This window comes from Ischnura elegans, chromosome 2, assembly GCF_921293095.1.
Source record: "Ischnura elegans chromosome 2, ioIscEleg1.1, whole genome shotgun sequence".
Taxonomy (NCBI): Eukaryota; Metazoa; Arthropoda; class Insecta; order Odonata; family Coenagrionidae; genus Ischnura; species Ischnura elegans.
This window is the reverse complement of record NC_060247.1, coordinates 2,026,407-2,041,719: the sequence shown is the minus strand read 5'-3', so window position 1 is coordinate 2,041,719 and position 15,313 is coordinate 2,026,407. Positions and strand designations below refer to the sequence as shown.

At 38.0% G+C, this 15,313-nt stretch overlaps 1 protein-coding gene across 1 annotated transcript; it reads left to right on the top strand.

Annotated features, from left to right (window-relative positions):
• The first annotated feature begins 635 nt into the window (after positions 1–635).
• On the top strand, positions 636–2,563 carry LOC124173946 (structural maintenance of chromosomes protein 4-like). Its single transcript, XM_046553110.1, has 2 exons — positions 636–1,307; positions 2,345–2,563. Exons 1-2 carry the CDS (start codon positions 636–638, stop codon positions 2,561–2,563), a joined length of 891 nt encoding a protein of 296 aa, XP_046409066.1.
• Positions 2,564–15,313: the final 12,750 nt, after the last annotated feature.

The following is a 15,313-nucleotide window of genomic DNA, read 5'->3' as shown; positions in this document are numbered from 1 at the left end:
ATTTGCTTGTATTTGTAAATGATCATATTTAAACTCATTAAATTTATGTTGAGCGAACTACGCAGTCGAACGGCTTTCTTTATCCGAACGCTCCTGTCTCAGCTCTCATCACCCCTAAACTTCCCCCTCCTACCCTTTCCCAAAATCCCATTCCCTCGCCCCAGGTGCACGGAATATCCCCGCTACACCTCCGCCCTCCCCTTTTGCCCTCCAATCTCCCCCTCCCCGAATGTGCCCCGCACGGTGGGGTTACATCATTGGCGCCCGAACAGGGACTTGAGACCTGAGTGACTCAAGCGGAGTGATAAGTAAATTCGTTTCGTTTTGCATAGATCGCGGAAATTTCGTGGAGCGATTTTTTCTTAAATTTGTGAATCAGATTCCCATTTTTGTATGCGTCCCTTTCATTTCTGCTCATGTTCTTGTAAGATGTCCGGATTTAATTGTGTTTTTGGTGGGCGTCAGTCAGTTGGCCACCGTATTAGATAAAGTGTGGGTAACTTGTGTTGCGGTGGTAGCCTTGAATACGATTTGCTTTAGCGTGATTTTCATGATTGTTACTCTTTCAGCGAAGTGCGAATTTCATTGTTATTTTTTCCTTGTGTATTTTGTTGTAATAATTACTCTCGTACGCGATGGAAGGTAAGAGTTTTAGAGAATATCGCGAACCCCCTAGGTACGATGAGGACGGGTCAGATGCCAGTAGTGAGGTGAAAATCATTGACGTTTCTAACTGGGATGAGGAGCCGCAAGCGGAGAAGGCGGAGGATAGAATAGAGCACAGGGGTGGAGGCGCCGAAATCACCAGCCTATATGAGCTATTAAAGAAACTTGATGAGAGATTTGGGAAAGCTGAGGAAAAACTTGATGAGAGGTTTGAAAAAGCTGAGAAAGCTAGGAGGGAGGGTATCAATAAATTTGAAAGACTAGAGGAAAAACTTGATGAGAGATTTGAAAAAGCTGAGCAAGCTAGAAAGGAGGATATCAAGAAATTTGAAAAACTAGAGGGGAAACTTGACGAGAAATTCGAAAGAATAATGAAGGATATGAAAGAGCGTTTCGATACTGAGAAAGATGAAAGGGGGAAACTAGAAGGGAAGTTGGAGGCAATTAATGGGAAGATTGAAGGAATTGGGGAGATAGTGGACGAACGCGTTCAGGAAGTAAAAAGGGAAGTAAACGAGAAGGTAGAGGTTGTGAGGGAGCAAGTTGTAATAATTTCCCGAGATGTACAGGAGGAGAAGATCCACCACGAAAAAAGAATTAAAGATCTTGCGGAAGAGGTAGCGGGGATCCGTCGAATGAAGGTAGGCGGTACGGGTTCTTCGACTAATTTTTCGAGTCCCCCGGCTAATTTACAATTCCGTGGCAAACCACATGAACACCCCATAGCATTTATGAGGGGAGTTGAAAACTATTATTCCGTTCACGCCATCCCGCCCGAGATACGATCGCGGTTTTTCTATCAGATGTTGGATGAAGGGGCAAATGGATGGGCGGATACTATTTTTCCTTTTCCGGAGGAGATGGAAGTATTCAAACAACTATTTGTTGCGCGGTATTGGAGTAAAGAGCATCGGATAAATTATAAAATTAAAGTTATGTCGGGAATGTACAGGAGGACGCCGGGAAGTAGCATGCAAGAGTACGCGACTCGGAAAATCGCAGCGATCAAACTGTGTGAGCCGCCGGAGAATGAGGAGGAAATGGTGGCATTATTGGTAAGACATTTCCCACCATATGTTCAGGATTTGCTCCGTAGTTTGGAAGTTGCCACTTACGACAAGCTCTTAATTATGCTCGGACGATTCGACCAGTCCCAAAATCATTTTGGAAGGGCAGAAGAGACCCACCCTAACGTAAACGCGATAAGGAATCCGTCACGCAGGGGGTTTAGCTCGTGGCACCACGGTGGAAGCCGAGGAGGAGAGTAGAATAAATCCGATCGAGCTGGCGCAATTTTCTCCGATCGAGCTGGCGCAATTTCTCGGAAAAGTTATTACCAATTGAAATATAACACACTGGAAATCGAAAGACCATGCAACCACCGACATCGGTCCAAGTCACGTATCGGTCTCCACCCACCTGGCAGCTAACGTATTCACCCAAATCCCACTTGGCAACAAAAACTGTTCTCTGGTAGAATTCCAACATATTTTTCTTGCCTCTCCAAGTCACGAACCTCCTTCCGTGTGTTGGTATCCAACGCTCTCGTCTTCGACAAAAATGCATTTCCATTTCACCACATTGCAACGACAGTGTGCATTTCTCGAATTGAACCCGCCTATAGCCCCCCTTCTCTCGCACCCCAAATGCAGTATAAATTCACGTCGCTCAACCTCAGAAAATATTCACTTCCATCAGACCAGTCACCGAACTGCACGAGAAGACCAAATTCAACATGTGTCTCCAAAACTCACGAGAAGTGCAAGTGTCAAGTGGCAAGCAGCAAGTGTCTCCAATCTGCACGGGGAGATCGAACCCAGCGAGTATCTTCAAACTGCAAGCGAAGTCAACTTTCAGCTATCCTGTTAACAGACTGGACGCGAAGCAGAAATGGTGAGTACTGTTCTCTTTTAAGCTAATTAAACCAATCGGTATTATCCTAAATAGCAGTCGACATTGTTCTCGCATCTTTCAATGTTATTACAAAAACAATTTCTAGTAATTTGCCTAAAATATTTTAACTCGAGATCTTCGAATGTTGATATTTTAGTTTAATTATCCTTCTTCAATCGCAATTATATTTTTACATTTTATCGGGAGGTATATCCACCCTATAGACGAATTATGCTTTCATTGGAAAACGAAAATAAGTAGCAGGTTAATAAAAAGAACAGAAACCCATCGACGTCATTATTTAATTCGAATGGGATTGAATTTAAAAAATGTACTCAAATTATTTAACGAGATTTTTACGCTAAAGTTCCGTAAACCACCTGATCCCCTTCACTAGTTTATCTGGTAGCAAGTTTCAGCATAGTAATTTAACAAAATAGAGAACGTGTTCTTTCCTCGTTCGTTCCCATCTTTAAGTCGGATTACACACATCATTGGCGCTTACGAATAATTTTCTCGTGCCTATGAGCCTTGAACTGTCCCTCCCATTTAATAATTTAGTAAGTAGTTATTCTGTCCTCGCCCCTACAGAAGACACTTTACACCCTCGGATATGTAATTTTTACTTCATTCACTACTCTTTTTAGCTATTATTATTATCGAATAAATTAATTAAAATATTTTTATTGAGGTAACGAAGATAAACAATCTTTAAAAAAAATACAATCAACAAAATCTGTTGGTTTCTTAGAGAACTAAATAATACGATTCTTTCCATGTAATTTTAAAATATATATTATCAACGTCACACGTAACCGCATGACGAATCAACTTAATTACTTACTAGCAATTACAACATCATAAACGAATGTGTAATTGAATTAGGAATGACAAATGAGTATAAAGAATTATAATCGAATCAATACGATAGTGATTACGCAAAGTGATATACCGAAAAAAAGTAACTAGTAAAGTCAACTCATTTCATTTGAGATCAATTAACAAGAGACTCGCTAAAACTCATAAACGATAATACCAAAAAGGTAGAAATACAATTATCACGTTTTCTACATTGGTTTTTCATCTTATAACCACTGTTGTGTTATTCTTTTAACTAAATCTATTGGAATACAACTGTGTTTTGTACCGAGTGGGGTGTGACCTACATCGCTCCGCCCACCTTGTGGGAGGAGTCGAAACGCAACCTGGCGCGCGAGGTGGGGGTGACCGGATTCAAAATGGCTGCTGTACGCGTAACAAGGACTTCGAAGGCTTACGTATGAAATCAAACAGATTGAACGATTAAAATGATTGTATTCGATTGGTGGAAGCTGTATTATCCATATTTAATTACCACACATTATTACAAGATACTACATTGATTTCTAATCATCATTCCATTACCTATCATTTAAAAGAGAAATTCAAATCCAAGTATATATTACTCCTTGTTGTTTTTCGAAGTTCCCAACCTTGCAGATGTCTCTTGGACGTTTCGTTTAGCAATGTTGCAGACAGGTTAGCTGATCACGTTTTTACAGATTAAAAGAGTCAAAGCGTAATAATACTGGACAGGGAATTATGAGGATAGGGATATAGGAAATGGGTAATGGCACATTTTTGGGAGACAGTGTTTGTTGTCGGCGAAGGTTCGTAGTCCCAATGATTTTTCTGATGATTTTATTTTCTACGGTTTATATTTTCTTCAAGTGAGTTGACGCTGCACCCAACCACTGATGCATAGATTAATTATGGTTTTACCGTAGCATTATACAGGAGTAATTACTCCACGAAAACAAAATTAATAGGAAATAGGAGTATAATATTAGGAAAATTAATCAAAGTGGAAAAGGTAAATAAGGTGTGTACATTTTTTTAATAATAATAATAATTCATTTACAAAATATGTATACAACACTATAAATTTTCAATTGAAATTGGCTTATCAGCGGGCACCAAAACTAAACAATACAAGTTATATCTTGTTATAAAATTAACAATTTCATCGTGTCAAAAACGAAACAAAATAAACATTTAAAAAAACATTCTTTCAACAAAATAAGCAAACTAGTTTATAAAATACTTTAACACCTCTTTATAAACAAGTCAACAACCATGTATTAATTTTACTTTTAACTTCACTCAACGCTTTTAAATATTTAGATTATTAAACATTTAGATACAATTTGAATCACATAATAATAATAATTTTTAATAAAGGATAAATATAACAAGATCAAAGAAAGGCATAAATAAAGCAAGAGGATAATATAAGTATATAATATCAAGCAATAATTTTTAAAATAAAGGATTAATAAAGCAAAATTAAAAAAAGGGATAAATATAACAAGATTAAAAAAGGGATAAATATAGGAATAAAATGAGAGTATATAAAGTCATAAATAATTATTTAAAAATCATTCTATTTTTAAATAATTATTTTTATCCCTATAGACCTTTATATTAACCCCTTCATAGTTCAAAAGCATTATCTCTGACGGAGTTAATTTTAACACGCCCGGAAGAATTATTTTTCTGATTCTTCCGGATAATTCCACATATCCTATAAGTTTTAGCCCATAACGCGTCTGAAGGTTTTCCACCCTCGATAGCGCATATCTTTTCTCGATATCCATCTCTTCCTTTTTAACAAAGGAGTATTCCTTCTGCGCCTCCAAGAGTTTCTGACGAATCTGTAAAAAAGACGATGAAACAAAAATATTAGTAAAATGTACACGCAGACAATGCACACCAATGGAAAAACCTCTCCCACTCTGTTAAATACCTTTGAGGAAGCAGAAGATGCTGGCGAGATAGCCGTAGGACTAGCTACAGGTGCTAACCTAAGGGGAAAAAAATCAGATACTTGTTAATAACCGGGTCTAATGCTTATAAATGTACATGATTATAACATATAGTAATTACCCAGTCGAGGTAGACGGCCCAGCATCGGTGCTAACGATGGTGGTGTCTTGGGCTGTGGTAGTAGATTGCAATCTAAGGGAATAGAAAATAAGTTTAGATATAGCTATGAAACGCTTAAAGATTGTATGAAATCATAATTCACTCACATCAAATAACGTTGCGATAGTCAGAACTGCCAAAACCATCAACGCCTCGGCTACTATTGGTAGTAACGTCATTAGTGACCACCACAAATGAAACATCTGTGGCGATTTTTTCGAAGATGATTTGGCATATTCGCATTCCTCTTCTTACCAAAAAATCCTCATCGCTATGATTATATAGGAGAATTTTTATGTGTCCTTTATAATCAGAATCTATTATACCTGCTCCCAGTTCCACACCATACCTTAGCGACAAGCTAGAGCGGGATGCGAGTCTCCCGTAAAATCCTTTAGGAATATCTAGAGAGATCCCGCTAGGTATTAACACCCGCCCTCGCTTTGGAACTATATCCCACTGGACAGCACTTATATCGTATCCAGCAGGACAATCATACCAAGGTATAGGAACAACTGCAAACGGATGTAATATTCTAATAGCAATGGACATTCTGAAAAATTTTAATAGGAAAAACATAGTAAATCCATCCTATGCAATCATTAATAAATAGATAACATAACAATATAATACTTACCCCGTGGAGGAAGTGGAAGAACCCTCTACCACAACGGGAGAGGTTTCGGAGACCTCGGCAATGCAGGCAGATGTGGTCGGCTTGTTCATTTTTATATCTTCTTCTTCTAAGGATACGTAGAGGTGAAGGGAGGAATACGGTGGTGATGACAGGTAGAGATGAAGGGGGGATACGATGGTGATGACACGTAGAGATGAAGTGGGGATACGATGGTGATGACACGTAGAGAAGGGGGATACGATGGTATCAGTAAATGCTGATAACGCAGCGTTGATGATGATGTTGATGTGGTGGTACGATGACAGTGTAGCGCAGAGGTATCGAATACAGCAGCAGTGTAGCGCAGCGGTGACGATGTATCGACGAGTGTGATTTACCCCACAGAAACCACGGCTATTTATACCCGACGATCATGATGGTGTGAGTGGTGTGACGTAGGGAAAAGGGAGTGAGACAACAACGATTTCAGTCCGAAAAGTCGGACGAATCAAAAAAGGTGTCACTTGAATCACGGGAATAAACAGATCTTCTTTTTCTGGCAATTATATACTCGCGAGCATCAATTAAAAATCGTTTTCTTTTATGACTGTTAAAAGCAAACGTGTACGAATGGAATGTACCGTTTTCCTCTAAATCGCTAGACGATGAGAAATTAGATGTTTCCTCACTCGATGACTCAGAGCCATGTTCTCCAAAAGCATACGAACAATCAGGTCTATCATTAATGCAAAATAATGGGGTTCTAATGCAATTGGTGCACCAATTACCCTCATTACGAATTAACTCAGCTAACATATTTAACGAAAGAACAGTGTGATGAGTATAAACGTATACACTTACTGGCTTATACGGACGTATCATTCTAACGCAATTGTTACAAAACCTGGCTCTACTATTATTATGTTGAAATATGTAACCAATAATTACAACATGAAATGAAATACAGTCTTCCAGTCTGAGTAAAAAATCTAGTGTTCTATCAAGAAGGAGTTGATAAGCGTAATATGAAAAACGAATATTAAAGTCTAAAAAAAATTTATCAAGTTCGATTTCATAACTTGCCATTGATTCATCCGATAACTTATTTACCCATGACTTCCATAAAGATAACCTATTACATTCAATGTAAAACGTTAAATCGGTTTCAACAGTACGTGGTAAAGATAATTTATATACGTCAGTTTTTTTATCTAGACATGCAGATATTATGGATAAACAGATTTGATAAAGAGATGGAAATCTACAGTGATTACGAGGAGGAATATGAGATGAGGAAGTAATCACCTCCTCAAACTGTGAACGATTCAAGAGAGCGCACATTTTGAAGCTAATAGATGGTTCTACGAGAAAACGTATGCTACTTATATACTCCAACGTGAATCGGTAAAAATTAGGTATCACTCACACTCCTACAATTTGGAAAACAGCTGGATAACCTCGAAACCTTTAGGATTAAATTCAAGCACGTAGACAATGTCTCAAGTCAAACCTTTGGCATGAAAACAAAGCACGTAGACATTTCTCAACTTGCTGCAGGGTTAACACCGAGCAATTTGGTGGAGAGTTGGGAGGGGAGGTTTGAAGGGAGGGTGGAATTTTTTCATATAAATATATGCTCCGCGAAGAGAGGAATTACCAGTTCCTGCTCAGCTCTTGAAAGCTGAAAGTTCCTACGCTACTCTGCGAACCAGAGATCAAACACATCACCAGTAATTTTGCTGATCTAGCTGTCAACAGCATCGGTAAGTGATATAACTTTTTTCCTAATCTTTCCCCTGGTAGGTTGCGACTTAGGTATTGACATATTTTTTCTATTTTCCAGATTTCACGCATCAATCATGTCAAACATTCGAGACATTATCGACAATTTCAAAAACAACACATATAAAACAAAAGAAGATTAAGAACAGGCTATTATTAATATTCACGAACGTATTACATTTACCAATGATGTCATAGACGATATGGAATCCTTCAGTTTAATGAAAGATGAGCTAGATCACCTAAAAAGGAGGTGTTTTTGTATATATTGTGAAAAATTTTATAGCTTGGACGAAGCCTTACCGCATGAAAATGCTAACGAACATAGACGTAACGTAACTTTGCAACAAGGAAGAGGTTTCAATGAAATTCAATCAGCTATTGCATCACGAGTAAAAACATTTTGGATTACTCCTGCAGAAGACGGGAATAGTGACGTAGTTTCATTTTTAGATGATAATAAGGCACAGACTATTGCCAAAATCAATGAACAGACTGTGGAAAATAACTCAATAAAGTTTAATTTAGTCCTTATTTGCCAATTTAAAAAAAGTGAGGGAGAGCATTTGGAAACATCATTTAAAACGCAAAATCGACGCGTGCTCATCTCTGATGATATCGAAGAGATAATTAACACAGCTTTTTCAAAACTTTTAATGGAAAAATCAGAGTTCCAAGCCAAAGGATCGGGATGGTCCCTATCCGAAGTCTTTGGCTTGGAATTGCGCATTAACAAGTATACACCATTAAGAGGCTCTAGTTACATTCCACTCCCAACAAATATCAGTAGGAAAAAGGCTGTAATTAATGTTAGAAACAACGATCATTTTTACTTCAAGTATTCAATTTGGGCGAAAAATATCCCTAAAGACCCTCAACGTGTTAGCTCATACAACACTAATGAATTTCGTAACGCATATAACTGGAACTGTATTACATACCCTGCTCAATTAAAAGATATATCCAAGTTTGAGCGTATAAATAACATTTCTATAAATTTTTTTCGTCTGACGGGTAAGAACCTTGTGTACCCACTAAAAATTGTAGACGTTGAACTCGAAGATCATACAGACTTACTTCACATAACTAACGTGAACTCTGCCCACTATTGCTGGATTAAAAATTTCGACAAGCTAATTCGTAATCAAATTACAAGTACTCACACTACACATGTCTGTAAACGCTGTCTTAATTACTACTACGATAAAACTAAACTTGAGGCTCACAAAGAATTATGTCGAGGTACGGGTGAACCCACAAAAATTGTAATGCCGAGGGAAGAAGATAAAACTTTGAAATTTACGCATGTCAATCACTCTTTTCACATTCCATACGTTATTTATGCAGACTTTGAATGTCTCCTCGAGAATGTTAGTACGTGTGAACCAAATCCCCACGCCTCTTTCACACTCAATGTACAAAAACACGAACCGTTCAGCTTTTGCTACTTGTTAATGACACCAGAAGGGTGCGAGGAACCTCAGCTCTATCGTGGTCCATACGCTGCGCGAGTTTTTATTGAATGCATGAAACAGGAGGCTGAAAAAGTATATTCGATTTACAAAAAAACAATTCCTATAAATCCTCTCACTCGAGAGGAAGAATTAGATTTTGAAACTGTGAGCACGTGTCACATTTGCGAAAAAGAATCGCATGAAGATAGAGTTAAGGATCATGATCATTTGACAGGAAAGTATAGAGGAGCTGCACACATTAATTATAAAATGCCAAACTTTCTTCCCGTCCTTGTACATAACCTGAGTGCGTATGATGGACATTTTATAGTACGAGAGCTGGACTATGATGAGAAACAGATATTTGTTATTCCAAATACGGAGGAAAAGTATATTTCCTTCGGAAAATCTATCAATGAAAATTTTAGAATCAGATTTATCGATACCTATCGCTTCATGTCAGCATCTTTAGCCTCATTGGTTGAAAATTTGAAAGAGTTAAAATTCACTCAGAAAATATTTGGTGAAAAAACACCTCTTGTCGCTCGAAAGGGAGTGTACCCCTACGAATACACTGATTCTTTCAAACGTCTCGAAGAAACCTCGCTCCCTAGCAAGGAAAATTTTTTTAGTAGACTTACGCAGGAAAATATATCTGACACTGACTATACGCATGCATGTAATGTTTGGAGAGCTTTCAACTGTAACACATTAGGCGATTACAGCGATGTTTATCTAAAAAGCGATGTGACACTTTTAGCAGACGTGTTTGAAAATTTTCGACAAATATGTTATGATTGTTATAAACTAGATCCTACATGGTATTATACTGCTCCTGCATTAACATTTGACGCAATGTTAAAATTCACGAGAATGGAATTGGAATTGCTGACGGATTATGACATGTTGCTGATGATAGAGAAGGGAATCCGAGGAGGAATATCTCAATGTAGCAAAAGATATTGCGTGGCAAATAATAAATACGTGGAGGCTCATGACAGTAAAAAAGAAATTAATTACTTGACATATTTGGATGCAAATAACTTGTATGGTTGGGCTCTTTCTAAACCCCTCCCTCACTCAAATTTTAGATGGCTATCATCAAAGGAAATTGAAAGCTTAAAAATTCTGGATATTTCAGATGAGGGTGATGTCGGATATGTACTCGAAGTCGATCTATATTACCCACAACACCTTCACGACTTACATTCTGATTTTCCTCTTTGTCCTGAAAATAAGATTCCATCCGGAGGAAAACACAAAAAACTTTTAACTACTCTTTATGACAAGTCAAAATATATAATTCACTACGTAAATCTGAAACAGGCTCTTTCGTTAGGTCTTGTTCTAAAAAAGGTTCATAGAGCCATTGAGTTCAACCAATCCCCTTGGTTGAAACCATACATTGATCTCAATACTGATCGTAGAAAAATGGCGACAAATGATTTTGAAAAGGATTTCTATAAGTTCATATTGAACTCCCTTTTCGGGCGTTGTTGTATGAATGTACGCAAGCATATTAACATGGAATTAGTATCCAGTGAAAAAAGATTAGTGAAACTAATCAATAAATCACAGTTCTTGGACAGGACAATCTTTACAGAGTCTCTTGTCGGTGTTCATTTGAGAAAAACTGCTATCAAAATGAATATCCCCCTTTACATTGGTTTTTGCGTTCTAGACCTCAGCAAAACTTTAATGTATGATTTCCACTACCGGACAATGCTTCCCAAGTACGACAAAAAAATTTCCTTAGCCTATAGTGATACAGATAGTTTTATCTACGATGTTAAAACAGATAACTTTTACAGTGATATGCTAGGACACCTGGACACATTTGATACATCGAATTATCCAAAAAATCACCCCTGTTATTCGGAAAACAACAAGAAAGTGTTGGGAAAATTTAAAGATGAATGTAATGGGCAAACAATGTCTCATTTTGTGGGGTTGCGAAGTAAACTTTACTCGTACAAAGTTCACGGATTTAAAGAAAAAAAGAAGGCAAAGGGCATTTCAAAATCAGTTATTGCAAAAAGCATCAATTTCGATGATTATATCCACTGTTTACAAGAAAATTCCACAGAATTTCGTAAAATGTGCGTTATCCGCAGTAAATTACATCAAATTTACTCTATGGAAATGAATAAGGTTGCTTTGAATGCATTTGATGACAAGCGATACGTTTGTGAAGATGGAATTCACACGCTTCCTTGGGGACATTATAAGATTCCTCGAAAACGCACGCATGATCAGGCATTTGGTGATGATTGAAATTATAAAAGAATGATCTTTTTAATAAAAAATTCCAGTGTTAATCATGACGTTAGCCTGGAAACATCCTTTCACATGCATCTGCGCGGGTCCGTCAGGTTGTGGAAAAACCACATTTGTCACGCAGTTTCTGGAAAAGTTGGATTTTATGATAGATAGTCCTATAGCGCAAGTGGTTTGGTGCTGTGCCCCAGGAAGTGAGCCTAACATACGAATACCAGTTCAATTTTACTCCGAAATACCACCTTTCGAAGAATTTGGTGGTGTTCCCACTTTGTATGTTATAGATGATTTAATGAGCGAGGGAGCCTACAGCAAAGATGTGAGCAGACTATTCACCAGAGGTAGCCATCATTTTAACATTTCAGTGTTTTTGATCACGCAGAATATTTTCTATCAGAGTCCACAATCAAGAAATATATCATTGAATTCAAAGTATATTGTAGCGTTCAAAAACCCCAGAGATAAGTTACAATTTGGTCATTTAGCTAGGCAGGTCTATCCGGAAAAATCGGGGGAATTGGAGAGGGTATATAAGCAGGTTACGCAAGAACCATTCGGTTATTTGGTTCTAGATCTTGGCCAGGACACGGACGAGAGATTCCGCTTTAGAACCAAAATTTTTCCCCAAGACTGTCATTTACATGCCCCAACGCGATGAAAAGATTGAAGAACAATAAACACTTGCTCCACGTCCTAAAATCTGCAAAGCCCAAATTACGTACTGCTATATTGAATAGCTCGGATGAGGAGTTGATTAAAACAATTTGCGATTGTTGCCTCAATACTCTAAACGGAAATCATAAAATCGATAAGCGATTGAAACGAAAATTATCCAAACATCGTAACACACTGAGAAGTTGGTTGAACGGGGGACGAGTGTAAAAAGAAAACGAGCGCTTCTCGTACAAAAAGGTGGCTTTTTGCCATTACTACTGGGTTCAATTTTAAGCGGTGTGATCGGTAGCCTGCTGGGAAAATGAGTTTGCAGAAAATGCTCGTAGTGAGTCCCGAAGTCTTTGATCGAAGTCATGCAAAGGCTAGGCTGAGTAAATTGGATACGGAAATGAAACTTGTGTTAGCGAGTAAAAGGCTGAAGGATATTGACAAGTGGCATTTGTATAAAAGAATACTAGATAAATATCTCGACTCAGTGTCAGACTTTAAATCTCCCGTACACGTTCCAATAGTGAAACACTCACCACCAATACGACTAGATGAGGGTAGCGATTCAATGAGAAGACGCTTAGCCGAAATTAAGAGGACAAATTCAGAGTTAGATTCGACATGGACACGAATAAAGGAACAAATCGAAAGCGATTCTCCACCGAAAAAAATGAAGCGGATAATAGCAACTCCAAGAGAGCCAAGCACACCTCCAAGGGAGCAAAGAATATCTCCAAGGGAGCCACGATGGACATCTCCGAGAGTAATTCCAAGGCGAACCAAACGAAAAAGGGTACCAAAAATGTTCGGGGCAGAGTGGGACACGACGTAATAGCTAGCGTGTACAACAATCCCGCACATCCTGCTGGTTTTTCCACAGAACGTAAATTAAATAAAGCGACTGGGATCCCGATAAATACAATTCGCGAGTGGTTGGAATCTCAAGAGGCGTACACACGTCACAAGCCGGCGAGAAAAAAGTTTGTTAGAAACCGTTACGAAGTAAACTATATAGATGAGTGTTGGCAATGTGATTTAAATGATTTGAGAAGTTTGAAAAAATACAACAATGGGTTCTGTTACATTTTAACGGTAATAGATATATTTTCCCGCTATGCTTGGGCAAGTCCTCTCAAGTCAAAAAGATCAGAGGAAATTATAGAATTATTTAAGGTTATATTTCGCGAACGCAAACCATTGAAAATTCAGAGCGATAAGGGAGGGGAATTTGTTAATAGCAAGTTTAAAAGTTTTCTCTCGAATCAAGGTGTAAAGTTTTACACTACTAACAATCCTGAAATTAAGGCTAGCCTCGTGGAACGCTTTAATCGAACTCTCAAGACAAAAATGTATAAATATTTTACGAAATACGCAACTTATAAATATATCGATGCACTTCCGAAACTCATTAGTTCTTATAATCGTAGCAGTCATTCAAGCATTGGGATCGCTGCCTCTCAAGTGAATGCTAAAAATGCATTTATCATTGCTAGTCGGAGAAAAAGCTTAAAGAAGACGGATGCAAAATTTAATAAAGGTGATTACGTGAGGATTAGTAAAGAGAAGATTCCATTCACCAAAGGATACACACCAAATTATACTAAGGAAATATTTCAAGTTACAAACATTGATCGAATGAAACTAATTCCAACCTATAAATTGAATGATTTGAACGGGGAGGATATAAAGGGTAGTTTCTATGCCGAAGAATTAGTCAAAGTTAACGTGTCTCCCGACACGGAGTACAAGATCGAGAAAATATTGAGACGTAGAGGTGATGGTCCTAATTTGGAGTATTTTATCAAGTGGGACGGATACCCATCGTCATTTAACTCGTGGATTTCCGCTTCTTCTGTCCGTAAAATATGAATGAATTTTATCTCACACTACCCAGCGATAGCTCGAGGGATTTTTTCCCGAGAAATACGATAGCTCATTATCGTACAAAGTTGAGTCATCGCATCGATTTAGACAATAACGAGTGGTGTGTCGGTCTTGCTGAGATTTCCATTCCATCTATTGAGGTAAATAAAGCCCCCGAAGATACACCTGCTGAAATTTCGATTCCTTCTATTGAGGTAAAAAAAGCTCCCGAAGACACGCCTACCGTTATCGATAACTTTACCCCAGCTTCTCGCGGAGCAGACAAATTGACTCCTAAGGATAATAGGACCCGGACTGAAGAGGGATTAGTTCGAGGGGATAATGAAGTTATAAATGTGAAACTTCAAGATGATTCATACTTTACAATTCCCATTGGTACTTATGACAGCATTGCGACGGCATTTGCAAGACCATACATTACCTCCAGTACACGAAAACAAACTTACATTTCAAATGAAGTAATGCGCTATATTGATAGATTGAGTGTAAGGATTAATCAGGTTGGAGTTGATGAACGCATATTACCACGGTCTGTGCAAATTTCAGCGAGCGGAGTAAATTACTCATTGTCTCCAGGAACGTATGAATCGTTTACCAGCTTATTCAATAAAACTTTGTCAGGGTTTAGTGGAAAAGGCAAGGAAAAGATAAAAAATGATCTATCGTTATTATCAACTGTTCTTATTAGATTATCATTTAAAGATTCAACGTTGACAGATGATGAGCTAGCTGAAATCGTTGATGGGGCCAAAGCAGAGATTAACGCTAAGGGTAATATAGGAAAAAGAGAAAAAAGAGGTATTACAAACTCCTCAAAAAATCTTTACGTTTACACAGATATAGTGAAACCTCAACTAGTCGGAGACACTGTGAGTCGTTGCATCCGCATCTTGAATTCGAAAATTGGGGAATATCAAACATTCAACCCTATTTACTATTACCCCGTCGAGAAAAACAATATCGAGAGTGTGGAAATTCTATTGAGTGATAAACTTGGTGAAGCGATTTCTTTTCATAGTGGGGAGCAAAGCTCTATAGTGGTGTTACACTTTATAAAAAAGAATTGATTTGCATTAGTACATCATTTTACGATGAGATGGCGCCGGTGATGGAT